Raw genomic sequence first — 27,999 nt, forward strand, 5'->3', positions numbered from 1 at the left:
GAAACTAAAAGTAGTCAAATTAAACATTTCCCATTCTTAGTGGTTTCAGTTAAGCATCAGTTGGCAAGCTAACAGCCTACAAGCTCAGTGTAATTTGGTTAAGAAAAGCTGTTTTGGTTAGCTTGAAAAAGATAAGCTGTGCTTTTGATGTTCCGAAAATGTACAAATTACCTTTTGAAATCATGTAAATTTAATCAAAATGATGACTGACTCTGCTCTTTTTAGGCTTACTAAAGGGTTTTGTTCTTATATTTTGTACTCTGTTGTTGAGTACAAAAAAAGAGTACAAAACAGAATGTTCACAGTATAGGTCACAGTAATGCATCATCAACGAGGCACAATGAGGGTTCCAGAAATTATCTATAGAGCACTGTGTTTTTCCCCAAGGTGCCTTTATTTCCGCCACATAATTTGAGAAACTGCCACTTATGTCGTGGCATCTTAAATTCAGATCCTATTGAAGTAAGTGCGGTTGCTACATTACTATGCAGCTCCCCGACTATCTGTTTCCTGTAGCCTTGTGACTAAGGCTGCTGACTTCATTCTTTGCTCTCCATGATGTACAACGAGCTGCCGAATCAAAGCAATGAATGATGAACTAGCGCCTTTTCACTGGAGATACTTTGCTTCATGGTCGCTGACTTTTTGTATAACATTTTTTACTGTTGCTATGCAACAAACTCCAGGTAACAAGAATCAATTTGTCGAACAGGCCATTAAACAGCACAGGAATGTCCAAATGACTCGTCTTGCCGATAATTACACCAAACTGAAAAGAAAACAGCAGAACGGATGAGCAGGCCAACGGGTCACTCATGTGACATGCAGTATAACTGACAACTCCATCTGTGTCTCACAGACAGTCTTGACTGGACTTCATTTTATTGACATCTTTTCACTCAGACCGGCTTGGGCCGGTTCTTTATCTAAAGAATAGAGCGAGATGATATGTTAGGATGTCCCTGCGCCACAGGCAATTTATGATATGGCTCAGTTATGTGTTATATTGCGTGTATGTGCACACAATGACCGTAACTCTGTCCCTTGAGACGATGTCCACACCCACTCCCCGACCCATACTGACCCTTTAATCAATTTAGCCCCATTTCCTGATGCCAGCGGCCCTAAGTGATTGAGTTATTATACTGAGTGCTGGTTAGAGAGAATGAGAGAGGTAGACAGGGAAACAAAAAGAGAGATGGTGACAGCCAGAGAAGAAAAAATGGCATATAAATCAGTTCTTATTTCACTAGACTTGGTCATGCATTGTTGACATTTCATTAATTGCTATCCACACTGCTGTGTGCGACCTAAAAATGCATTATAAGAATATATACACACACACTTATCTTCACCCATATTAAGGGCACTGAGTTTGGTTTTACGGCAAACCATTAAGCTTTATTAAAACCACAAGTGATATTAGTAACCCGCAGATTTAATAGCTGCAATTTTCTACAAGCGTTTGTTTAAATGTCTAACGATACTCTAAGTGATCTCACGCAAACAGACACTCGAGGGGGCTGTTAAAACACTTGTGTGTGCTGTCACGTAGAAATGGGATGAAAAGAACACTGGTGTCAGGAATCTTGGCTGCAGTGCTGGTGTATAGCGAGGGATAATCTGATCCGGCCCTCGGTAAGCGTTTCTTATACGGACCGCACTCCTCAGCAGAAGCCTATTGCTTGCTCAAAGCCTCATGGGCATTTTTATTTTACTTTGACCCTCAACCTGAGCCTTATATGTCTAGATTCCGCTATGTTAGGTGTTCTTAAATCCTGCCATTATTACTCACCCTTATGTCATTCCAAATCTGTACGACTTTATTCTTCTGCTGAACATAAAAGAAGATATTTTGAGAACACTTGAACACTGTTTCTGGTTAATTTTCTTTACTCGTTTCTGACAGCTTGCGCTTTGGGGGATGAGAATCTACACGATGGTTTTATGCGCCTTTTGCTGCGGTCTGCATTCTGGATTCGGTTCTTTCAGGTCATTACGTGTTATGATGTGCGACTCTAATGGGGTTAGTTGCTATTGGGAAGGAGAAACAGAGCAGTCATTTCCCATGAGACTCCTCCAGTACACTGGCACACTGATGAGAGGTAGAGAGAAAAAGAGAGAGAGACATCTGCTCATATGTTTCCCGCATCCCATGTGCATTAAAACCACAGATATTCTCTAAATAAACTAACCTCACAAAAAATTAGTTCAAACCTCCCTGGTGTGCATTCACGTTACCTCTATTGCTAAGCTGTTTATCCTGTGCATTTTTATGTAAATTTGAATGCAACTGTATAGATTTGACTGGCTTCGGGGGAATAAATCTCCATCCCTCCTGATTGGAGAAAGGTTTTCATACAATGACTGACGATTAAGTCAGCTGTCAGACATAGTCTGCCAAGCCAGGCGAAAAAAAAAAAAGGAAATGTAAAAGCCTTTTTTCTTTTCCAATGTGACAACTGGCTAAATATGACAAATACCCATTTGGCAAGATAGCAAAAAGTTCCATATATCCAAAGAAACTGATCACACCAATTGAGAGGCTTATTTAACTGCACGTGTTAAGCATGCTGTATATTTACAAGAACATACGTTTTGGCAAAATGCACAAACTCTCACAAGGACATTGTTCACATAAACAGGACTCAAATTCTTGTTGGTATGTTACGTTTTCATAGATGTAACATTTAATTGTCCATTACATACAGTGTAAAAAGTGTAGAATTTCAACCTGTTGGACCCTTCGTTGATATGACCAAATTTAGTCAAGTTTATTCAGTCATATAAATTTTTCATCTACTAGATGTAGATCACAGTATCACAAAGCTGTTTTGATCATTTGAAGAACTGACAATCAGTGGTGTGCACAGACCTCCGTGAGGGCAGGGGCGCAATCGCGTTGGGGGGGAGATTGAGATTGTTCTCCCGCTGTAGAAATCGCGTTCCGGTGGGGGATGCAGGGGGAACGCGGGGGCACCGCGATGCGACCGCAAAGGGCACTTTCACTTTCACGATCAAAGGGGCAGGGCTCAAACCCCCCCTCCCCCTTGTGCACACCACTGCTGACAATATATGTTTTTTGGCTTCAACTCAAGACTTCAACAGGAACTTCATCTTCATCAAGAGACAAAAGCGAAGGAGCAGCGGTCGGGCTCGCGCCACTTCTGAAATTTATAGAGCCGTACAGTCTGGCTTGGTGCTTAGAGTAAGCAAAAGCTTGTCTTCTGATCATCTCTCCTTTATACATGGAGATCATCAACAGGGTTGACAATACCACACCTCCGAGTGTGAGGAGACACAGCCCGGCAATCACACACCTGTCCAGGTGAGCGCCCACTCGGGCGTTCTCTCTCTCCAAGCGCTCCATCTCCCGAGCGGAAACACTATCGGGATTCACTTTGACGTCACGTGGGACCGTGTAGGAGATGACAACCAATGAGATCCCTGTAACTAAAAAGGTAACAGCACCTATAAATCCATAATCCACTGACTTTTCTGACGAATCCACCATGAAATCGTCAACTGACAGAAGGGAGCATTCGGGGGCGCCATCTTGGAGATCTTTGGATGAATTCCAACTGAAATTGTCATAGTTGTTCTCCTCCTCTAACAACTGACCGTCTTTATGGTCAGTAATGTCAGCCACACCTGGAAAAGCTGTTTCAAACTGCTCATCATAACATACCTCAACTTCTTCATCGAATCCCCATTCATTGAGTTTGCAGAGACGTCCAATTGGCAGAGTCGCTGTCCATGGTTCTGAAAGCCTGTTCACCTCATTAACATTCTCCTCCAGATACGCCTGGCAGCAATCTTCGCTGGAAAGGGCCCTTTCATCTGCGCACACTGAGTGATGACTTTGCTGGTGTTTTAGGGACCAGTCAAGGTGATCGGTCTGGACAGCGTCTTGACCACAAAAGAGGACTTTAAGATCAGCCATTTGAACTTCTATTCATATGTTCATCTCAAGCATGCTGGCCCTGCAGGATGAAGACAAAAACAACAATTTTTAATAGGCAATGAAACCCTTTCAGTTTTGGATATCACAAAATAGTGTAGAAAAATGTAATATAGCAAATACTAGTAAAAAATATTTTGAATGAAGAAAGTATAATTTCACATCTGGCTTATAATGTAATTTGTAAGCATGTTAAATGTAATTAATGACAGAACTGTATTAACAGAAATAGCAGGTTATATTGTTTACCTTAATATATAACATTTATACAATCTTTCCGTCTAAATGTTATACACGTATATTTCTATAATATATTTATGCACAACATTTAAAACGTCCACGTCAAAATATGTTACAGCCATCCAACCTATACTGTTACAACTCACCTTGGTAACACGGTTGATTGTAACGACAGCACAACCTACTTAACATTTACAGTTTAAAAATAAATTACTTCTTTATTTTAAAGCAGGCAAATAATGTATATTACAAATGTCAAAGTTTGATGGGAAAAAACAAGAGTTAATAAAATTTGAAAGACACGCCTCGTCGTAGAGTTATCTTCAACATTCTCAATTTAAGTAATAAAAATATATATTTAAAAAAAATACATTTGATTTTTCTAATTAGTATTTAGGTTCATAAATCCTTTTCACGACCGAAATGTTCCTAAAAGTGCGTTTTATCCGGTCAACAATACTTGTAATTCAAATATTTGAGCTTTAAACGGCGCGTGAACATCAGCACTGAACAGAATAGTGAAGCGTTTCCTGGTTTTCAGTCTAAGAAAAAGTAGTCAGGATAACAAGCATTGGGAAAAACATGTTGCCTGGCTTGTGCCTCATCTTTTACGCCGTCTTTGGTGTCACCGTAAACTCTCAGAAAATAAAGGCATCGCCTACCTTCTCCAAGCAGCGTCTCGCTGACATTCCTGCAGGGCTCGCGCTCCGTTAATTAAGGGAAGCTCATCCTGTTCCACCCGCGCGCCGCGCTCAGGTCGCCTCAATGCTCCGCGAGCCTCTACAAGCGGCACAGACGAGGAGAGGAGGAGAAAAGAGAGGGAGGTTACAGTGTCGTGGGGAAAATGAAGCCTGATCAAACACTTTCATGCTGTTCTCCTTGTGAGATTCATGTGTATGACGCAGCCTATACAGATTGCATGCCCAAGCTGTGTCCTAAATTAATTATCCTAGAAATGAACATCATTAAAACGTTCTTGAAATTACATTTTAGAAAACATCCGATGACGCCAATCCACTGAAATGAATCGTTGATTGCTTTGTCAACACATAATACAATGTCACAATACACAGTAAAGTTAGTTGAACATCATGAATACAGATGTTAATCTGATTTTCATATGTGTAAACGTAAAACAATCAATCCTAGATAATTTTTTTGTAAATACCTGTGTATAGAGGAGATCAGGACTAGGCCTACTTGTCGCAGGGGTAAGTTGTCACAATGTAATATTTTGAAGGATTAGTTTACTTTCAAATTAAAATTTACTGATAATTTACTCACCCCCATGTCATCCAAGATGTTTATGTCTTTCTTTCTTCAGTCGAAAAGAAATTAAGGTTTTTGATGAAAACATTCCAGGATTTTTCTCCATATAGTGGACTTCAATGGAGCCCAAACAGTTGAAAGTCAAAATTACAGTTTCAGTGCAGCTTCAAAGCGTTCTACATGATCCCAGGTGAGGAATAAGGGTCTTATCTAGCGAATCCATCGCTCATTTTCTTAAAAATAAATAAATAAATGACATGAGTTTTAACAATAAATTCTCATCTTGAACTAGTTCTCTCTTCTTCTTCTCTATTTAAATTCCGGCAGTGTAGACACTGCTAAGTGTATTACTGCCCTCCACAGGTCAAAGTTTGAACTAACTGTTATATACTTGCACTAGCATATTGTATATGATAATTTAGTTCAAACTTTGACCTGTGGAGGGCAGTAATACACTCAGCAGTGTCTACACTGCTGGAATTCTAATAGAGAAGAAGAAGAGAGCTAGTTCAAGATGAGCATTTATGGTTAAAACGTATAATTTTTTAAAAAATATTTTAGAAAATGAGCGATGGTTTATCTAGAAAAGATCCTTATTTCTCGTCTGGGATCGCTGTAAACTGTAATTTTGACCTTCAACCGTTTGGGCTCCATTAAAGTCCACTATATGGAGAAAAATCCTGGAATGTTTTCATCAAAAACCTTAATTTCTTTTCATCTGAAGAAAGAAAGACATGAACATTTTGGATGACATGGGGGTGAGTAAATTATCAGGAAAATTTAATTAGAAAGTGAACCAATCCTTTAGGGTTTTGAGTCAATATATGCAATATATGTATAAGGGAGAAGGTGGCTAGTTGTCACTTTTATACTGAATACATTTTTGTAAACAAAAATTGTTTATAATGTTATTGCCCAGGGAGAAAAATATACAGTTAATTTAACCCATATTAAAGGATTAGTTCACTTTTTTTACACAATTCTTCTGTGTAAAAAAAAAAAAAAAAACATATTAAACAAGTTATGAAGTAATATATCTAGCTTCTGCCAGACCGCCTTCCGTATTCAAATTACGGAAAAAACTGAACTGGCGTCACATCAATTCCTTAAGTTGAATAGGGAAGACGTAGAACGTACAGCATAAGCTTTTTGAAGAATACGGAAGATAGTCTGGAGGAAACCAGATATATTACTTTGTAACTTGTTAAATATGTTTGTTTTTTTTTGTTTGTTTTTTTTACACAGACACATCGCTTCACTTCAGAAGGCCTTTATTAACCCTCCGGAGCCCTGTGGAATATGTTTATGATGGATGGATGTAGACTTTCTTCAGCTCATATTCGGTTTGGTAACGCATACTGCCATTATAAAGCTCGGATGCCACAGGATATTTAATAATATTTCTATGATTGTATTCGTCAGAAAGAAGAAAGTCATATACACCTAGGATGGCTTGAGGGTGAGTAAAGCTTGGGGTAATTTTCATTTGAAAGTGAACTAATCCTTTAATCAATAGCAGGGCATGTTGTTACACTATATGGAATAATTTGTCACAATGGAACCTGTTTATTACTAATTTTTCAGATATATTTAAACAATAAAACTATGGTAGAGCAAAAATGTAACATACAATGGTAACAAAAAGGAGGCTAAAATACTAAACACTACTTTGTTCAATAAACATCTTATTAATTCACTTATACTTATTATCCATAATGTAAAATATAATCTGTAAATATATCTATTTTGACTAATCTTAACTGTTTTTTATACTTTTTAATTTGTATTTATTTATTTATTTTTTGGTATGTGTGCACTGCAAAGCTTCATTTACCAAGAACAGTTCATTGGCAATAAAGCTCTTTCTGATTCTGATTATTCTGCCTTAAATTTTCAAATCAACTTTGCTGTATAACTCATTTCAACTTAAATTATATTCAACTGAGTTGAATCTTGTATAACTTTAAAAAAGCTGAAAATTGTTTAACTTATTTTGATTAAAGTAATGTTGTCATGACTTATTGATCATATAATTTTTTTAAAGTATAAAATTTATAGGCTGAATTATATACATTTATTTAACAACTAGACTTGACCTGCATGAAAAATGCTCTTGTTTTGTATATGCATACTTACAGATTTCATACATATACATTATGACTGTCATAAGTCATGTATTTTTCTGAAACGACACATGACTTCACATGCCCCATGATGACCCCCTTGCAGTTTGCTGGTATGATGCCAGTCAGCATAGCGTACGTTAAGGTGGCCCTAGGTCATTATTAGAGTGCGCCTCACTGATTTTTCAGTGAAAACTCAACATCTACTAATGCAACATTCCACTGGCACACTGAATTAAATGAGACTGGTGACATCAGCTGGTTAAAACACATGAAAGACCTTGCTATGCTCCAGAGGCTGGAACATTATTAGAGCGTAAACTGTGAAATTGACATTTATGAGAATTTGCCCCCTGTGTGTTCAGATCTTACTCTCTCTCTCTACCATGGGCTACACATTGCTTGAGAAAGGAGCAGCAAGTGCACATTGATGTCTCCATAAATAACAGCTGAGATGGCTTCTATTTGAGATCAACCATGAGAGATGCAATGCTCACAGTTTAGTCAACAAAGTGTGAACATCATAAAGCACATTTAAGAGTCGGTTTACACATGTTATTTTGCACACACAAGCAAGTGAGCATTGCAGCCATGTGCTTCATTTCATGTTTTCCATGAAAAACGTGTCAAAGAGCAAAGTGTTTGCCCTAACCTTCTGAAAACATCACATAAACTTTGGGATGCATGGAACAAAAAAAAAAAAAAAAAAAACTCCCTTTATAAAAAAACGACCTTAATATGTTACACATGGACTTCAAGATATTGGTATAAAAAACAAGACAAGGGTCACAATCAACTAACCAATCATTTTAAGTAAAGGAAGAAACATCCTGACATTAAAAGAGAATAATTTATGGGAGATTGTTCCTGCCACAGAATAAAAAATAGTGACTTTTTATCCCCAATTCTATCTCACAATTAAGAAAAAAAAGAAAAAAAAAAGAATTATTCTGATTTGTGAGCTATAAACTCAGAATTGCAAGAAAAAAGTCAATAAACTCACAATTGCAAGATATAACCTCGTAAATATGACCGAAAAAGTCATTTTTCTACCTTATATTTTTCTGTTCAGTGGTGAAAAAACGAGCTTCCACTGAACATAACCGACAACAACAGTGTAAATAAAATTGGTAAACAATGCAACCATATTAATTATTAATGCCCCAGTGCCCAGTATTGTTCATAATAGAAAAGCAGCATCGAGATGCATTACTTGTGTTCCTGAAAGTTTATAAGCAAACCAAGAAAACTTTTTTGGGTTATGTTTTCAGATTATTTATTTCATCTAAGAATAACCATTTTACAGAACATTGACAAAAACATGTTTGCCGTCTGCGCACAGTATGAAACGTGGGATTGTCTTTTAGAATATGAAACTTATCTTATGCTTGACACTTTTTAACCAGACAGAGAATTTTATATCCAGCAGCAACTGTCAGTTACATCCTATTTACAAACCTAAACTTAAAGATTGCTTGAAACTTGTAAGAGTTAGATGTGACAATTTATTTCCCACTGCGTTATGTGTTTTGTTTATCTGTTGGTGTCTTATGTGGCATTTCTGCTGATGGATCTTTTCTGTAATAGGGGCTGTAACAGAGCACGGCTAAGAATAGCTATGGAGGAGCTAGCATGAGACATTTAAGACTACAGCCCCTCTATTCACAGACACACAAAAGCGACCTTTGGTCTCTGGAAAGTTTTGACATAACCAGATTCTCTCTGTGTCTCTCACTAAAGAAAGATACACACTAGAGGTTTTTAGAAAGATATTTTGGGAATTTCCTGAACGTTTTGGTTCTGGAAAATATTTGGTGTAGTGTTATAACTCTAAATACCCCCAAAAACTGCCATGAATACTACCTTGAATAATACAGTACGTGTTATGTACTGCTCCGAGACACGAAGGTTGAGGATCCAAATGCAGTATTTATTGAAAGGGTAATCAACAATTTTAATCCAAAAACAGGCAAATGGTCAAAAGAACAAAGTAGACTGTCCAATCAAAAATAAAGTCCAGGGCACGGGCAAACAGAGAAAACCAGGGAACAAACAGAATCCAAAAACCAAGACACAAGATTACATGATAGAACAGCTCAGAAATGCAGTACTAACACATGCAAGACTTAGCAATGAGTGACAGAATTGACCAGGCTTTCATAGGGTGAGCTAACAAGGTTATTGAGACACATGATAAGTCTAGGAAGTAAGTTATGGGAAATGTAGTCCATGCAAGAATAACAATACTCTGGGGTGGAGTGCCCTCTGGTGGCAATCACGGGCACTATAAATCGTGACATTGCCCCCCCTTCTAAGGAGTGGCTTCCAGACACTCCTAACATAATCAGAAATGTCCAGGAGGGAGGTGGAGCAGATGCGGAACAGGGGACGGGATGGAGGGCCAGGTCCATGGAATGTGAATAGAACTGGAAAACAAAGGCAGGGCAGGAAATCAAGGTGAAGCAAGCTGAGCAGATGACCAGGGAGGCGCAGGCTGGGCAGTAAAGGCTGAGATCCCCTCCAGAAGACCACCACAGCAGAGTAGACAGGCTTGAAGACCCCCACGGTGGAGCAAAAGACCACCACAGCTGAGTAGATGGGCTTGAAGACCTCTGCAGCAGAGCAGAAGACCACCACAGCTGAGTAGATGGGCTTGAAGGCCTCAGCAGCAGAGCAGAAGACCACCACAGCTGAGTAGACAGGCTTGAAGACACCCATGATGGAGCAGAAGACCACCAAAACAGAGTAGACTGGCTCGAAGACCTCCATAGCGGAGCAGACGACCACCACAGCAGCGCAGATGGGACTGAAGACCCCCATGGTGGAGCAGAAGACCACCACAGTTGAGCAAATAAGACAAAAGGTCATCACGGGGGAGCAGATGACCACCACAATAGCGCATACCTCCATGGTGGAGCCGATGGAATTGAACAACACCATGGCTGATCAGGTGAAACTGAAACAGAGCACAGAGAGGTAAGCATTGGCCACAGTGGCCATGTAAAAAAAGGCAGGGAGCTTGAGGGCATCCTCCATGGATATAACAGGTATGGAAAGGTGTCTCAGGTTGACCAGAATTTCAAGTATGACCTCTGCGGTCATGTTGAGGCAGACAGGGCGTTCATGTACAACCTCTGCAGTCACATCAAGGCAAACAGAAAACAAAAGTGGGCTCTGGAGAGGACTCATGGACAAGGTGGACTCTGGAGTGGGCTCTGGAGTGGACACTTGGATTGGAGTGGGCTCTGGAGCTAATTCATGGGCTGAAGTGGAGCCTGGAGCAAAAAAACTGGTAAAAGAAATACTATAATTGGACCTTAAAGTGAAAAGAAAAGAAAAGAAAAGAAAAGAAAAGAAAAGAAAAGAAAAGAAGAAAAGAAAAGAAAAACTTGAGCTAGAGGAACAAGCTACATAATAAATCATCAAATGCATTTCTTGTTGCTTTAGTTTCGTGTGCAAAGGATTCGTAATGAGGCTGCAGAACAGTTCTTATTTTACTTTACAAGCCCTCAGGGCTTCCCTTGGAAAGGAAAAGGGTTGAACCAGCGAGTGTTGTTAATGTCTGGCCTTGAGTCATGACCATACAGCCACTGGGTCTCTGCTTTTGGCTTCACTTATTTCTCCTGGAAATGGCCTTTAAAAGAGCCTTTAACTCCAAGACCCACTTTATACACTCAGACCAGTTTTACAACCCAGCTGACAGCTGCTGAATTATAGGAACAGTAACATATTCGGCTATGGATGTGAAGCAACAGTGTAATGAGGTTATGATTGGAATACAGTTCTCAGCATAAATGAGTACACCCCCTTTGAAAAGTAACATTTTAAACAATATCACAATGAACACAAAAACAATTTCCAAAATATTGACAAGACTAAGTTTAATATAACATCCGTTTAACTTATAATATGAAAGTAAGGTTAATAATATAACTTAGAGAACAAAATTTTCAGTTTTACTCAAATTAGTGTGATGCAAAAATGAGTACACCGAAAGTCTCTGCAGCAAAGCTAAATTTTAGACTACAAATTAATTTATTAATTTAACAAGAATTCAACCGAAGGTGAGTCTAGTTCATTGCACAGGTGTCCAGCAGACAGTTGACTATAAAAGGGTGTTAAAACCCCTTCCCATTTCATGCTGTCAGTGATGGCACCACATGGAAGAGAAATGTCACCTGAGAAAGAAAATAATTTCTTTACACCAGAAAAGTAAATGCTACAAGAAGATCAGCAAAGCTTTACTTATCAGTCAGAATACTGTAGCAAAAGAGGTACAAAAATTTAAAAAAGATGAAACTGTAACCATCTCACAGAGACGACCAGGCCGTCCATGGAAGTTAACACCTTGACAGGAGCGTCTTCTGATGAGAAGAGTTGAAGAAAATCGGCATGCAAGTTCACTGCAGTTATCTAAAGAAGTAGAAAGCCAAACTATGGTGACTATTTCCCATGACACAATACGGCGTACACTGCAGAGGAATGGCATGCATGGGTGCCGTCCACGAAACAAGCCTCTCCTAAAGCCCAGGCACAAAAAAGCCCACCTAGAGTTTGCCAGGGCCCATGCTGACAAAGATGAAGACTACTTGGACTTTATACTCTGGAGTGAGGAGACCAAGATAAATGTTTTTGGAACTGATGGCTTCTGTATGAACTGTAGGAACTGTATGGCGTCGCAAAGGTGAGGGATACAAAGAAAAATGCATGGTGCCTACACTGAAACATGGTGTTGGCAGTGTCCTTATGTGGGGCTGCATGAGTGCTGCTGGTGTCGGGGAGCTGCATTTCATTGATGGCGTCATGAATTCACAGATGTACTGCTCTATATTGAAAGAGAAGATGCTACCATCACTCCGTGCCCTTGGTCATCATGCACTTTTCCAACATGACAATGATCCTAAACACATTTCTGAAGAAGAACAGGGTGAATGTGTTTCAGTATCCAAGTATGTCTTCTGATCTGAACCCAATCATACACCTATAGGGAATTCTGAAGAGACAAGTTAAGCATCACTCTCCATCCAGCATCAAGTCTCTAAAAGAGGTCATTCTTGAAGAATGGAAAAAGATAGATGTTGCAAAATGTCGCCAACTTGTTCATTCCATGCCTAGAAGACTTGGTGCTGTCATTAAAAATCAAGGAGGCCATACAAAGTACTAGATGTAGTAATTTTTGTTGTGGGGTGTACTCATTTTTACATCACCCTAATATGAGTAAAACTGGAAAATGTGTAATCTAAGTTATATTATTAACCTTACTTTCATGTTATAAGTTAAACAGATGTTATAAAAAAAACTTATATTAAACAACATTTTGGATTTTTTTTTGTGTTCATTGAGATATGGTTTAAAATGTTACTTCTCAAAGGGGGTGTACTCATTTACGCTGAGCACTGTAAGTAGTACTCTCCATTTTAATGATATTATCATGCAAGTTTATGTTAAATTAATAGTTTGTATTCCAGCAAGAATGTTTTGTTAAAAATTGGGCATAACTGTAAGAGAACAGAGACTGCAACAAATATTCAGTTAAGCAAAGAAAAATACTGTTTGTAATTAAGGACAAAACAAAATTTAAGGATCTAAGACTGGGATGGACCAGCTGGGGACATGCATATGATATGACGGATTGTAGTGTCTGTATTAAACAAGGATGGCATACAGTCGCTGTCCGAGAACTCTTTTATAAAAGACAAAGTGATTGACATGGGGCAATTTACCAGTGCCAAATTCCGTGTTCTACACCAGTTAGTAAATGCTACTCAGATAAGCAATGGCAGCAAACACCTGTAATGGGGGGCTGAACATGAGTAAACATATTTCAGGACCACTGATAAAATACAGTACCTTGGCCAATATGTGCTATATGGTCTATTTCAGTGCGCTCGTTTGAATGACAGTACACGATTCAGCGGTCCCAGATCCGAGAACTATCAGACCACTTAAAGAAACAGGCACTCAGGATCAAATAAGGCAAGATAGGCTATTGATCAAATTAATTCAGATCATAAATCTATAGTTAAAGTAAAGTGTGTACGTACAGACAGTTATTTAATATTTATTATTAAAAATTGTAAAAGTTCTCTCTTTTCTTTCTTTCTGCATTGCACCTCTGTACTAATTAACTAATTTACCTACTTAGGGCTGTAACTTGGCACTGTCTACTGTTGACTCGTATTGCTTATGTAATATTCCTCATTTGTATATCACTTTAGACAAAACCATTTGCTAAATGAATACATGTAAATGTAAATATGCTGAGCAAAATAACACAGAAAGTAATTGCTTTAGTGAGCAATTTGAATTATGATTAGCTTTGCACTTATGGTTTAAGGTTGCTGCAAAGTTTATCATAACTTTAAAATATTGATATTATCATGGAGATTTCTGTAATTTAATCAAATAGAATTTTTACAAAATGATGTGCACAGATAAATCATTTATAATAAATACTGCAATATTCCTTTTAAAACTAAGAATTTTTCATTTTGATTTCATGGTGACTTTAAAGGGATAATATAAAAATGGAAAGTGATATTGAGGCCATCTACACATTTATCAAAACAGCATTCCCAAGAAATCATGTTTCATTTCAAACATATTAATTAGGGAAATAAATTGGCATTTTGTCTTGTTCCGAGTGTCACGTATGCCGGTAGCACTCACAAGGATGATTCAAATAACAGGCTTTATTAACAATCCAAAAGTCTCAGATCACAGGAAAAAGGATAAAGGCAAGAAGCTATAGTGAACTGAACTGAAACAGGGACATAAATACATGGGAGGTAACAAGAGAACTCAATTAGACACAGGTGGCGATAATCAGTAACTAAGGGAAAAAACTGGCACACACTAGGAAACTAAAGCCGAGTTCAGACTGCACGATTTTAGCCCCGATTTTGGCTCGCCGACAGGTTTTGAGAAATCGCCGACAAATGCCAGAAATCACAGGCAAATCGGTGCTCGTTCACGCGAGTGACAATCACTCAGTGTGAATGAGCAAAGACGTGATCTGAGAGAATCGCCGACGAGTCGCCGACACCCGTGAGATATTTGGCATGCTAAATATCTGGACCTGTCGGCGATTCAAAATCCTGCTGTGTGAAAAGCGTTCTGGCTGAAAACTACATCTGCGATGACTGACAGCCAATGAAAGAGCAAGATACAGAGCAGCGGGGAGTTCGGGGAGGAGTTATAGACCACAATATCAGCAAGCATGGCTTCGTTTCAGATAAACATTACAATTTTATCAAACAGAAACAAAGCACAAACATTTGCTTGACCATCCGCAACTGCAGCACATTGAAAAGTTATGTATTTAGCTCTAACTGTCGTTGCAGAACACACAATCCTTGTTCTTCACATCTCCCCAACCATTTCCTCCTCCATATTCTTTTTTTTTTTGTTGTTGTTGTTGTTTTCGCTGCAAATCAGCGCACAGGTAATTCGTATTTCAAGCTTCTTGTGGGCTACTATTTTTAATAATAATCCCACCGTGTGTCTCAATCAGCTCCCTAGTTCAGTAGTCAGGGCACTGATCAGGGTATCAGCCACATTCACTTTCATTATATACTGATTCACGACCTAGGGAGCTAGGGAGCTGATTGAAACGCAGGGCCAGTCTCACTTTAGAACTCCGGTCTTGAACGCGTGATATCGCGTTGTTTCCTTGTCACATCTCCAGTGTGTTTGGTTGTGAAACGTAGTTTGCGTGCCAGACAGAGTTGTCGGCGATTCTTCCTATTGTAAAGTCATGCAGTGTGAAACCTTCTGTCGCCGATCCATCGTGCAGTTTCAACACAGCAGCGACTGAATGCTGGCCAAGATAGTCATGCAGTGTGAAAAGAACAGCGACCCGACTACTTTGAAAATCGTGCAGTCTGAACTCGGCATAAGGAAGGAGCAAATGAAAATGAGTGAGGGAATTCGGAATGAGTGCACCAGAAAGGCTGCAGCTTTTGCTTAGTTTGTGCTTGCTGTTTTTTTGAAACTTAGCTTGATTTGAAACTGAGAAAACTGGCAGTTCCAGTAGTAAGATGAAAAGATTTATTTTGAACTCATGGAACAATGTATAAGCCTTAATTAATCAATTTAATAAGCATTTAAAAATGTATACCTGTAAGATGTAGCCACATTAGATCAGCCGTTTGGAAAATCAATGGATTGATGATTCAGCTGCAGGCATCATCTTCTGGTCAGACATGGGAATTAATTCAAGGCGACCCTCACAGTTCATTATGGGTTTTCTCTAGCTGCATACATCGGTTCACTTATTATTGCGGTGCATTGTGGGATTGAATAAATGCACTCAATGTCCACCATGGCTTCGGACACCACTACAAATGGCTGTTCCCTTCAAATAGTGCCATATTTAAGGATATAGGGGGGATTTCAGACACATCCTATTCCTAGGTCAATGACAGAGCACACAGGCAAACAGCAACAGGGAAAACCAAATTAAAACAAAAAGAAACTAAACCAAAACAGAGCGTAGATGTTACATCGATATTATGTGTTAGATGTACATGATACCAAGGGGCATGACAGAAATTGCAATATCGGCTCTAATCCAAGTTTTAAAATTATGCATAGGCCACGTTCACACTGTCAGTTTTTGGGATTGACAACCACATTTACTTGAAATTTCGCCAAAATTTCCCGTTCACACAGCAACTTAACAGAAGTGTCTAGAACACTGTGTGTATGAACGTGCAGCGAGCGTCAAACCTCTATTCTCTTACTAGTAACCATAACGACAGTGTCACAGACACTCCCAGGCTCCAGCACCCACCAATCACAACGCACGCCTTCCCCTGAGTACTGATCACCAACACCTGCACCTCATCACCACGCCAGTCAGCACTCACATAAAAGACACTCACACACTCTGTCACATTGTCCGATCTCGTTCGCATCAAGGAACTTACCTCTGTGCTTACCTCAAGGACTCCCATTGCTACTTACCTGTCTCCTGTATCTCCGAGCTCCCTCCTGTGTTCCAACTCTGTGTGAGTGTCGTCCGCCATCCTTGTCTCCATTCTGCTACCGCTATTCTCCAGCATCCAAACTGCAAACCATAAATGACACTTACCATTAATTCACTCTTCAGTCACTTACACAATCTCTGCAAACTCACCTGTTATCGTTGTTACCTCTGCTTGTGTCCAATAAACAACCTGAACTGTACTCTTCGGTCTCCGACTGGTACATATTGTAACAGACAGTGACCAATGTAATATTAAAGATGGCGACGTCCATAAAACTGAAAAGTCTCATCACTTTTGACATGACAAGAGACAAATTGAACCGTTAGTTCATCCATTCAAACTTAATTAACCAACAGCAGCATCAAATGTAAACACGCGCTAGCCGGAGTCTTTAACCATTGCACTCGCATGTTACGTCCTTTGCAACGTCTTGCGCATGACACGGCATTTGAATTTTGTAAAGAAACACAAAACTGACGGGAGCCGCTCCGGTGGAGAACAGTGACTGGATCTAGACGCACATCTCATATCTCTGTCATTGAAGGTACCGAAAGCGAAATGTCCAAATTATAAATTGCCTCGGAATGAACTAGGCAGAAATCTCTAAGTAAAGCTATATGTGTATTTGGAATGCTGGGTGATGTTCAGAAGAAATGAGTAACTTAGGCCTATCTACATCAACGGAGAAAGGCATATAAGGGTTAGTTCACCCAAAAATTAAAATTCTGTTATTTATTACTCACCCTCATGCCGTTCCACACCCGTAAGACCTTCATTAATCTTCGGAACACAAATTAAGATATTTTAGTTCAAATCTGAAGGCTCCGTGAGGCCTTCATAATGTCACTTCTTCTGTCAAGATCCATAAAGGTACTAAAAACACATCAGTTCATGTGAGTACAGTTGTTCAATATTAATATTATAAACCGACAAGAATATTTTTGGTGCGGCAAAAAAACAAAATAACGACTTATTTAGTGATGGCCGATTTCAAAACAATGCTTCAGGAAGCATCGAAGCACAGTGAGTGTATCGAATCTGCAGTTCGGAGCGGCAAAGTCACGTGATTTCAGCCATTTGGCGGGTTTGGACCGCGATCCGATTCATGATTCGATACACTGATTCATAATGCTCCGATGCTTCCTGAAGCAGTGTTTTGAAATCGTTATTTTGTTTTTTTGCCGCATCAAAAATATTCTCGTCGGTTTATAATATTAATATTGAACAACTGTACTCACGTGAACTGATTTAGATGTGTTTTTAGTACCTTTATGGATCTTGACAGAAGAAGTGACATTACTCCCTATAGGCCTCACGGAGCCATTGGATTTGAACTAAATAAATATCTTAATTTGTGTTCCGAATATTAATGAAGGTCTTACGGGTGTAGAACGGCACGAGGGTGAGTAATAAATTACAGAATTTTCATTTTTGGGTGAACTAACCCTTTAATCATAACATCGTATGCATCAAACACCCGCCATATTGCTAAATCTACCTGATTTTTCATATCAACAGAAAAATATACCGGGATAGCCTTCTTTTGAGACTCCCTCGCGAGGTCAGTTAATGATATGCTAAATCCGCCGGCATCACCTTACAAGGTAGTTTGTGATGTCAGAAACACCAGCGATATCAAACTGCAGGTTCTTTAGATCACTGCAGTTTTAACGAGAAAATACTCAGCAATATTGACTTATGAATTTTCGTATGGTTTGTCTTAAAGCTTGATAAAGACACCAGATAGACATATGAATAACATAAAAAAAAATGATTTTCACCACAGAGGGACTTCAAGTTCCTGTCTCTATGAAGCACCTCCTTCCGAAAAGCACAATTTGCTCTGATTGGTTGGCTGGACCAGGGTGTTGTGATTGGTCAACTGCTTCGAGTTTGTTTCGGAAATGTCACGTTCCTTACCATAATAGACCTTTTTCACAAGAATCGGAAATCACGTGACGCAGGGTAAAGTTAGTTCCGCTATGCGTCTACGGCTATTACATTGATATGCTCTTTTCTCAAATATCGCTTCTTACCTTTTCTGTTTTGTCTGTTTTCCAAATAGCTTTTGTATAATCTACAAATAAATTATTTTCTACTTGTTTGTAGCTTATACAGCCACTCAGACCGTTGATCGAATTTACCGGAAGATGGATTTATATCACCAGCTGTCATACAGCAAAGGCTATGCAGCTACGCATTCAGCAATTTCCCAGATCGTATTACGTACTACGAACATTTATATAATTTATTAATTAAAAAAATTAACTCCCAATATATACTTTAATGTGGGATATAAAGTCGTGAGATACATAATATTGTCGTGAGTTTAATAGCTACGTTTTAAAAAAATATATAGCATGTCTCATATGGCATCACATCCCACATTCAAGCATATGTTATAATTAATCCTGATCGATTAAAATGATTAAACTAAGACATCATTTCCAAAACCACACTGTACACAACTATCAGTCTTTGCATGTTGCAATAGCACAACAATGCTGTGCATAATACACACTTTAAGATGATGATGACAGGAAAATGAGTGAGAGATGACTGAAGTGTTTATATCCAGAAATATCATGGTGCGAGCAGTCCTGCTTCACGAATCAGAGGATCAGGCTTGTGTGATAAGGGATCTACCAGTCGATCATTTCCCCAGCACGTCGCTAAAAACACTCTATACATCTCATTATGTGCATACTATCCACCCTAAATAGTACTGAATATTAATAATGTCACATAGTATGCACGTTTAGACACAGACACTGTCTTTACAGCACATGGAGCGCGATAATGCACAGCCGCGCCAAACAGACACGAAGAATATAACCAGTTTAACCGCCATCACTTCAAATTATTTATTAAATTTAGCTCTTAATGCGAGCTCTGTAGTCTCACCAATAATTCACCAAGACCGTTCAAACATTTTCAAGACATTTAATTCGTAAAACGACTTTGATTCCCGAACTGGTTCTGATCGAGGCTATCTATCACTGTAACCGGAAAATCTTTTACACTGCGTGGCTCATTCCGGAAGCCAAAAACCAGGTGTCGTGCCGAAAACTGATCGTCTGCCGAAAACTGACTGCCGTCCGCGGGAGCGCGCACAGCATGTTTAAAGGGTATCGCCCCTGTTTCTACACGTCTACAGCTGCTTTTATCATGATCAAACGGCCATAACCTGCAAATGCATATAACTCTGTGTCCGTGGTAATATGTCCGTGCTAATAGCAAAGAAACGTGTCCTGTAATGCATAATCAAAATTATTCATTTAATTAATTTGCCGTACTGCTTAATCGCGATTACGTTTATTTAGTTTTGATTAAGTTGCTCGAGCATGATTTTTACGTGATTAACAGAAAGCCTATTTACTTGCTTTGTGCCAAACAATCCAGTCCTGTTTACGATGTGAAATACCTTTAAATGGTAAATAAAATCCATAAAATGCAGATTTACACTTGCCGAAAAGTGATTACAGCCTCTATTTATTGAGTGAACTGTTCTTTCTGCCTCAAAATGACTTGATTTCATTCATGGCTATACTATTGAACAGATCATAGCTCATTCAGTCCTTTTTATGTGTTGAAATACCTTTTAAATGGTCAATACAACCCAGAAAATCAAGTTTTACACTTGCCGAAAAGTGATTACAGCCTCTATTTAATGAGTGAACTGTTCTTTCTGCCTCAAAATGACTTGATTTCATTCATGGCTGTTATATTTGACAGATTATAGCTCATTCAGTTCTTTTTATGTGTTGAAATACCTTTAAATGGTCAATACAACCCATAAAATCAAGTTTTACACTTGCCGAAAAGTGATTACAGCCTCTATTTATTGAGTGAACTGTTCTTTCTGCCTCAAAATGTCTTGATTTCATTCATGGCTGTTATATTTGACAGATTATAGCTCATTCAGTTCTTTTTATGTGTTGAAATACCTTTAAATGGTCAATACAACCCATAAAATCAAGTTTTACACTTGCCGAAAAGTGATTACAGCCTCTATTTATTGAGTGAACTGTTCTTTCTGCCTCAAAATGTCTTGATTTCATTCATGGCTGTTATATTTAACAGATTATAGCTCATTCAGTCCTTTTTACCTGTTAAAATACCTTTAAATGGTAAATAAAACCCATAAATTGCAGTTGCTGAAAAGTGATTACAGCCTTTATTTATTGAGTGAACTGTTCTTTCTGCCTCAAAATGACTTGATTTCCTTCGTGGCTGTTATATTTGACAGATTATATCTTATTCAATCCTTTTTATGTGTTATAATACCTTTAAATGGCCAATAAAACCCATAAATTGCACTTGCCGAAAAGTGATTATAGCCTCTGTTTATTGAGTGAACTGTTCTTTCTGCCTCAAAATGACGTGATTTCATTCATGGCTGTTATATTTGACAGATTATAGCTCATTCAGTCCTTTTTATGTGTTGTAATACCTTTAAATGGACAATACAACCCATAAAATCAAGTTTTACACTTGCCGAAAAGTGATTACAGCCTCTATTTATTGAGTGAACTGTTCTTTCTGCCTCAAAATGTCTTGATTTCATTCATGGCTGTTATATTTGACAGATTATAGCTCATTCAGTTATTTTTTTACCGGTTGAAATGCCTCTTAAATGGTAAATAAAACCCATAAATTGCAGTTGCCGAAAAGTGATTACAGCCTCTATTTATTGAGTGAACTGTTCTTTCTGCCTCAAAATGTCTTGATTTCATTCATGGCTGTTATATTTGACAGATTATAGCTCATTCAGTTATTTTTTTACCGGTTGAAATGCCTCTTAAATGGTAAATAAAACCCATAAATTGCAGTTGCCGAAAAGTGATTACAGCCTCTATTTATTGAGTGAACTGTTCTTTCTGCCTCAAAATGTCTTGATTTCATTCATGGCTGTTATATTTAACAGATTATAGCTCATTCAGTCCTTTTTTACCTGTTGAAATGCCTCTTAAATGGTAAATAAAACCCATAAATTGCAGTTGCCGAAAAGTGATTACAGCCTTTATTTATTGAGTGAACTGTTCTTTCTGCCTCAAAATGTCTTGATTTCATTCATGGACGTTATATTTGACAGATTATAGCTCATTCAGTTCTTTTTTACCTGTTGAAATGCCTCTTAAATGGTAAATAAAACCCATAAATTGCAGTTGCCGAAAAGTGATTACAGCCTCTATTTATTGAGTGAACTGTTCTTTCTGCCTCAAAATGACTTGATTTCATTCATGGCTGTTATATTTGACAGATTATAGCTCATACAGTTCTTTTTACCTGTTGAACACCATACAGACTTTATCAAAGAATTTGCTGATTTTCTATCGGAGTTAGTACTAGCTGCAGATAAAGTCCTTGTTGTTGGTGATTTTAATATCCATGTAGATAATAAAAAAGACTCATTGGGATTGGCATTTACAGGCATTCTAAACTCTATTGTTGTTAGACAACACGTGTCAGGACCCACTCATTGTCATAATCATACTTTAGATCTAATATTGTCACATGGAATCGATATTGATGCTTTTGAAATTCTGCAGCAGAGTGACGACATCTCAGATCATTATCTAGTCTTGTGTATACTACATTTAGTCAAAGCGGCTAAACTGCCTCCCTGCCATAAATATGGTAGAACCATCACTTCTACCACTAAAGATCGCTTTATAAATAACCTTCCTGATCAGTTTCATCGCCTTAGCATACCAGACAGCTTAGAAGACCTCGATGTTGCAACAGAAACTATTGCCTCTGTCTTTTCCAGCACATTAGATTCAGTCGCTCCTTTGCGTTTAAAAAAGATTAAGGAAATTAATCCAACACCATGGTACAGTGAGCACACTCGGGCCCAAAAATAGCAGCCAGGAAAATGGAGCGCAGCTGGAAGTAAACAAAACTAGAAGTATTTAGCATTTCGTGGAGAGAGAGAATGATACGTACAGAAAGGCCTTAAATACTGCTAGATCTGTCTATTTTTCAAAACATTTAGAAGAAAATAAGCACAACCCGGTATTTATTTGATACAGTGGCTAAATTAACAAGAAATAAAGCTTCAACTTCTGATGTTTCCAAAGAGCACAGCAGTAATGACTTTATGAACTTCTTTACTTGCAAGATTGATAATATTATAGAGAAAATTATAACCATGTAACCGTCTACTACAGTATTGTGTCAGACATTGCATTGTAGTGTCCCTAAAGAAAAATTCAATTCATTTACTGCTTTAGGAGAGGAAGAATTGTCTAAACTTGTTAAATCATCAAAATCAACCACATGTATGTTTGACCCTATACCGACTAAGCTATTGAAAGAGATGCTTCCAGAGGTCATAGATCCTCTTCTTAATATCGTTAATTCATCTTTTTCACTAGGATACGTACCAAAAATTTTTAAGCTTGATCCTAGAGAATTAGTCAATTACAGGCCGATCTTGAATCTTCCTTTTTTGTCAAAAATACTAGAAAAGGCAGTTTCATCACAACTATGTTCCTTTTTAGAAAGAAATGGTATCTGTGAGGATTTCCAGTCAGGATTTAGACTGTTCCATAGTACTGAGACTGCTCTCATTAGAGTTACTAATGATTTGCTCTTATCATCAGATCATGGTTGTATCTCTCTATTAGTGTTACTGGATCTTAGTGCTGCATTTGACACTATCGATCACAATATTCTTTTAAATAGACTCGAAAATTATGTTGGCATTAGTGGAATTGCATTGGCATGGGTCAAATCATACTTATCTGACCGTTATCAGTTTGTAGTAGTAAATGATGAGATGTCATATCAATCACAAGTTAAATATGGAGTACCGCAAGGCTCAGTACTAGGACCGTTGCTTTTCACTCTGTACATGCTACCCTCGGGAGATATCATTAGGAAGCATGGCGTTAGTTTTCACTGTTACGCTGATGATACTCAGCTCTATATTTCTTCGCACCCTGACAAAATTTATCAATTCACAAAATTAAAGGAATGTATAGCTGATATAAAAAACTGGGTGACCAGTAATTTCAGCGATTCTAATTTTTGGACCAAAAAACCTCTTCATGTAATAACCTTGAATACTGTCTAACACTTGATGGCTGCTCTAAGTCTTCGTCGTCAGCTAGTATCCTAGGTATGCTTTTTGATACCAATCTTTAATTTGAAGGCCATGTTTAACATCTGTAAAACCGCATTCTTCCATCTTAAAAATATATCTAAACTACGACATATGCTCTCAATGAAAAATGCAGAAAAGTTAGTTCATGCGTTCATGACGTCAAGGTTAGATTACTGTAACGCTCTACTGGGTTGTTGTTCTGCTCGCCTGATAAATAAACTACAGCTCGTACAAAATGCAGCAGCTAGAGTTCTTACTAGAACTAGGAAGTACGACCATATTAGCCCAGTTCTGTCATCACTGCATTGGCTTCCTGTTAAACATCGTATAGATTTTAAAATCTTGATAATTACTTACAAAGCACTAAATGGTTTAGCTCCCCAGTACCTAAGCGAGCTCTTAATGCATTATAGTTCTTCACGTTTATTGCGATCTCAGAATTCAGGCCAGCTGATAATACCTAGAATATCAAAATCAACTGCAGGCGGTAGATCCATCTCCTATTTGTCACCTAAAGTCTGGAACAATCTTCGTAGCATTGTTCGGGATGCAGACACACTCTGTCAGTTTAAATCTAGACTAAAAGCACATCTCTTTAACCTGGCATACACATAAACCATTATAAATGTATATTTTATATAAGCTTTATATTTAGCTCATTCAGTCCTTTTTACGTGTTGAAATACCTTTACATTACAAATAAAACCCATAAATTGCAGTTTTACAGTTGCCAAAAAGTGATTACAGCCTCTACTTATGGACTGAACTGTTCTTTTTGCCTGAAAAAATGATTACTTCTACCCAGTAAAAAGAACTGAATGAGCTATAATCTGTCAAATATAACAGCCATGAAGGAAATCAAGTCATTTTGAGGCAGAAAGAACAGTTCACTCAATAAATAGAGGCTGTAATCACTTTTCAGCAAGTGTAAAACTTGATTTTATGGGTTGTATTGACCATTTAAAAGGTATTTCAACACATAAAAAGGACTGAATGAGCTATAATCTGTCAAATATAACAGCCATGAATGAAATCAAGTCATTTTGAGGCAGAAAGAACAGTTCACTCAATAAATAGAGGCTGTAATCACTTTTCGGCAAGTGTAAATCTGCATTTTATGGATTTTATTTACCATTTAAAGGTATTTCACCTCGTAAACAGGACTGGATTGTTTGGCCCAAAGCAAGTAAATAGGCTTTCTGTTAATCACGTAAAAATCATGCTCGAGCAACTTAATCAAAACTAAATAAACGTAATCGCGATTAAGCAGTACGGCAAATTAATTAAATGAATAATTTTGATTATGCATTACAGGACACGTTTCTTTGCTATTAGCACGGACATATTACCACGGACACAGAGTTATATGCATTTGCAGGTTATGGCCGTTTGATCATGATAAAAGCAGCTGTAGACGTGTAGAAACAGGGGCGATACCCTTTAAACATGCTGTGCGCGCTCCCGCGGACGGCAGTCAGTTTTCGGCAGACGATCAGTTTTCGGCACGACACCGGAAGTGTGAAAAAGGTCTATCGCATTTCAGCTACTAACTTTTTTTGTGTATGCCTTGGATGGGAATTATTTAAATGAGGAAAATTGTGACGCACGTTCCTAGGAGAAAACTCAAAGACTAAATTCGAGGTGTTTTAGGGAGTTCGGAAAAAGTGCTTACTGATAGCTATAGAGAATAACTCCCTTTGGAGTGGACTTTGTGCTTAATAACTTTATAACATCCCAACTGCATACTTTTTTCATGCTCAAACAGCAACATTACACTATCAAGAAAGCTGAAAAACGTAAAACATAATAGGTATAAGCATACAGTGCATGTCAGTCTCATCATGCGCAGTTCCTTTCTTTGACACAAGGCAGCAGCAAAGCACAAAACTGGAGTCGAATTTCCACATGCGTTAGGCTCTGCTTTGCCAGACACTAAACATAATTTGCATTTCAAGTAGTCTTCATTTCACGCATTCTACAAAAATAGTTTTAAACAGCATAGCATTTGTCAGTCTATGATGGTAAAGACCATTTAAAAATGTCATGCATCTGAATGTGCTCTTGTTTTAAATTAAAGATCTAAAATGTGGATCAGTCAATTTTGATATAATCGTGCATTGTCCCAGTGGTGCCACTCCACCAGCTAATCAGGTTGTGAACTCCTTTCTCTGTTTCCCTTGGAAACAGACCCCTAAATAAATGCTGAAGTGGCTTGGCACAATAAGGTCTCTTCTGTCTGTATGCCATAACCACAGTTGGTGAGGAGGAGAGCTTTTCTCATGTTCATAATGGAGCAACTGTGCAGTCCCACATGAGTCAATTACTCTTACAAGAAATTAAAGAAACCTTACATGGCTGTTAAAATAGCTGCCAAATCTTACTGAATAAAAAATAAATAAAAAAGAGAAAAAAAGAATTGTCACAGGCATGTCACGACATGTTACATAAGCTAAAACTGTTTGTATCTCTGAGGGATAATGCAATGTGGGACCAAAACACAATGCTGAAAGACTAAAAGAATGTATTATGCACAACCTCTGAATTCATACATTATAAGACACATTTGTAACGCAGACTTGACCTCACATGCCCCTGGTAATAATTCAAAGAAGTGATGTGATTAAATTTCATGGGCCAAATGGGACCCATTGCTGAAAGAAGTTTCAAGCATTAACACTGTCATTCATGTGTCACCTGGACACACTTCCTGTCTGTGCCAGATTAAGTTTGTCCCTCATAATCTTCAATCAAAATAACTTTCCCTCCCTCTTGCAGTGACATATTTTCTCTTCTCTGATGACGTGGTTACTGGCATGAGGGCGGGACAACCTGACACTCACATGAGATCACAGCAATAGCAATCCACAATAGCCATTCCACTGAATAACAAATAGCATTTGTTAACTGTCCCCACTCTCTAACATTACATTTTAAAGGTGCCCTTGATTCAAAAATTGAATTTACCTTGGCATAGTTAAAGAGAGTTAGTTAAATAGAGTTCAGTACATGGAAAAGACATACAGTGAGTCTCAAACTCCATTGTTTCCTCCTTCTTATATAAATCTCATTTGTTTAAAAGACCTCGGAAGAACAGGCGAATCTCAACATAACAGTGACTGTTATGTAACAGTCGGTGTGTACGCCCCCAATATTTGCATATGCCAGCCCATGTTCCCAACATTATGAAAGGGATTACACGTCTGGATCTGCACAGCTGAAACATCAGACTAGGTAGTTAGTGATATTTGTAAATTGTCTTTCTAAATGTTTCGTTAGCATTTTGCTAATGTACTGTTAAATGTGGTTAAAGTTACCATCGTTTCTTACTGTATTCACGGAGACAAGAGCCGTCGCTATTTTCATTTTTAAACACTTGCAGTCTGTATAATGTATAAACACAACTTCATTCTTTATAAATCAATCCAACAGTGTAGAAATAATTTAGCCGTTAGCCACGGAGCACTATCAGACTCATTCATAACCAAATGTAAACATTCAAATAAACACTGTACTTACGCGATTAGACATGCTGCATGACGAACACTTTGTAAAGATACATTTTGAGGGTTATATTAGCTGTTTGAACTTTTTTAATGTTGTTTAAGGCAAACGCGAGCTCTTGGGGCGTGGAGCACCAGATTTAAAGGGGCCGCGTACCCTGAATCGGATCATTTATAATGATGCCCCAAAATAGGCAGTTAAAAAAATTAATAAAAAAAAATCTATGGGGTATTTTGAGCTGAAACTTCACAGACACATTCAGGGGACACCTTAGACTTATATTACATCTTTTAAAAAAAAAGTTCTAGGGCACCTTTAACATTAAATGTACTGATTAGAATCCTCCAGAAATCTTTGTTCTTTATGCTAATCTGTGCTTTAATTTAAATACTATACATTATATATTAGATAAACTACACATTTTAGACATGTCCCCAGGTTTTCACTCAGTCCTGTTATCCTATCACATTACCCCACTGAAAAACTGGGAAAATTCCACAAGACACCTTTTCAACAGGATATTGCATCATCTGGATCTTCTGAAGGCCATTTGAAGACCTAAAGTATGTGATCTCATTTTCTTTTCTGTATATTTAATTATATCATAATCACGACTGGGAAGGTCAATCTTAACGTACTGTCATGTTACCCAAATTATTTTTTAGATTTATCAGTTTGAATATTAAGCTACATCCACATAAATCTTGACAGATTTGAAAACACATCTTTTTATCTGTTTGTCACACTTATGTTGTGTTAGTTTCATCTTCATGGACTTTTAGTTTGTATTTCCTCAGTTACCTG

The 27,999-nt window shown here is 38.0% G+C and overlaps 1 protein-coding gene across 1 annotated transcript; it reads right to left on the reverse strand.

The window, feature by feature from the left end:
• Window positions 1-3,088: 3,088 nt before the first annotated feature.
• Window positions 3,089-3,943, reverse strand: LOC137002245 (transmembrane protein 74). The gene has a single exon (XM_067361787.1). The coding sequence runs from the start codon at window positions 3,941-3,943 to the stop codon at window positions 3,089-3,091; it is 855 nt and encodes a 284-aa protein (XP_067217888.1).
• Window positions 3,944-27,999: the final 24,056 nt, after the last annotated feature.

This window comes from Chanodichthys erythropterus, chromosome 15 (genome assembly GCF_024489055.1).
Source record: "Chanodichthys erythropterus isolate Z2021 chromosome 15, ASM2448905v1, whole genome shotgun sequence".
Lineage (NCBI taxonomy): Eukaryota > Metazoa > Chordata > Actinopteri > Cypriniformes > Xenocyprididae > Chanodichthys > Chanodichthys erythropterus.

Bases quoted from the DNA above. Each gene is read 5' to 3' on its own strand.
- LOC137002245 (XM_067361787.1), bottom strand. From the start codon at position 3,943: ATGGCTGATCTTAAAGTCCTCTTTTGTGGTCAAGACGCTGTCCAGACC.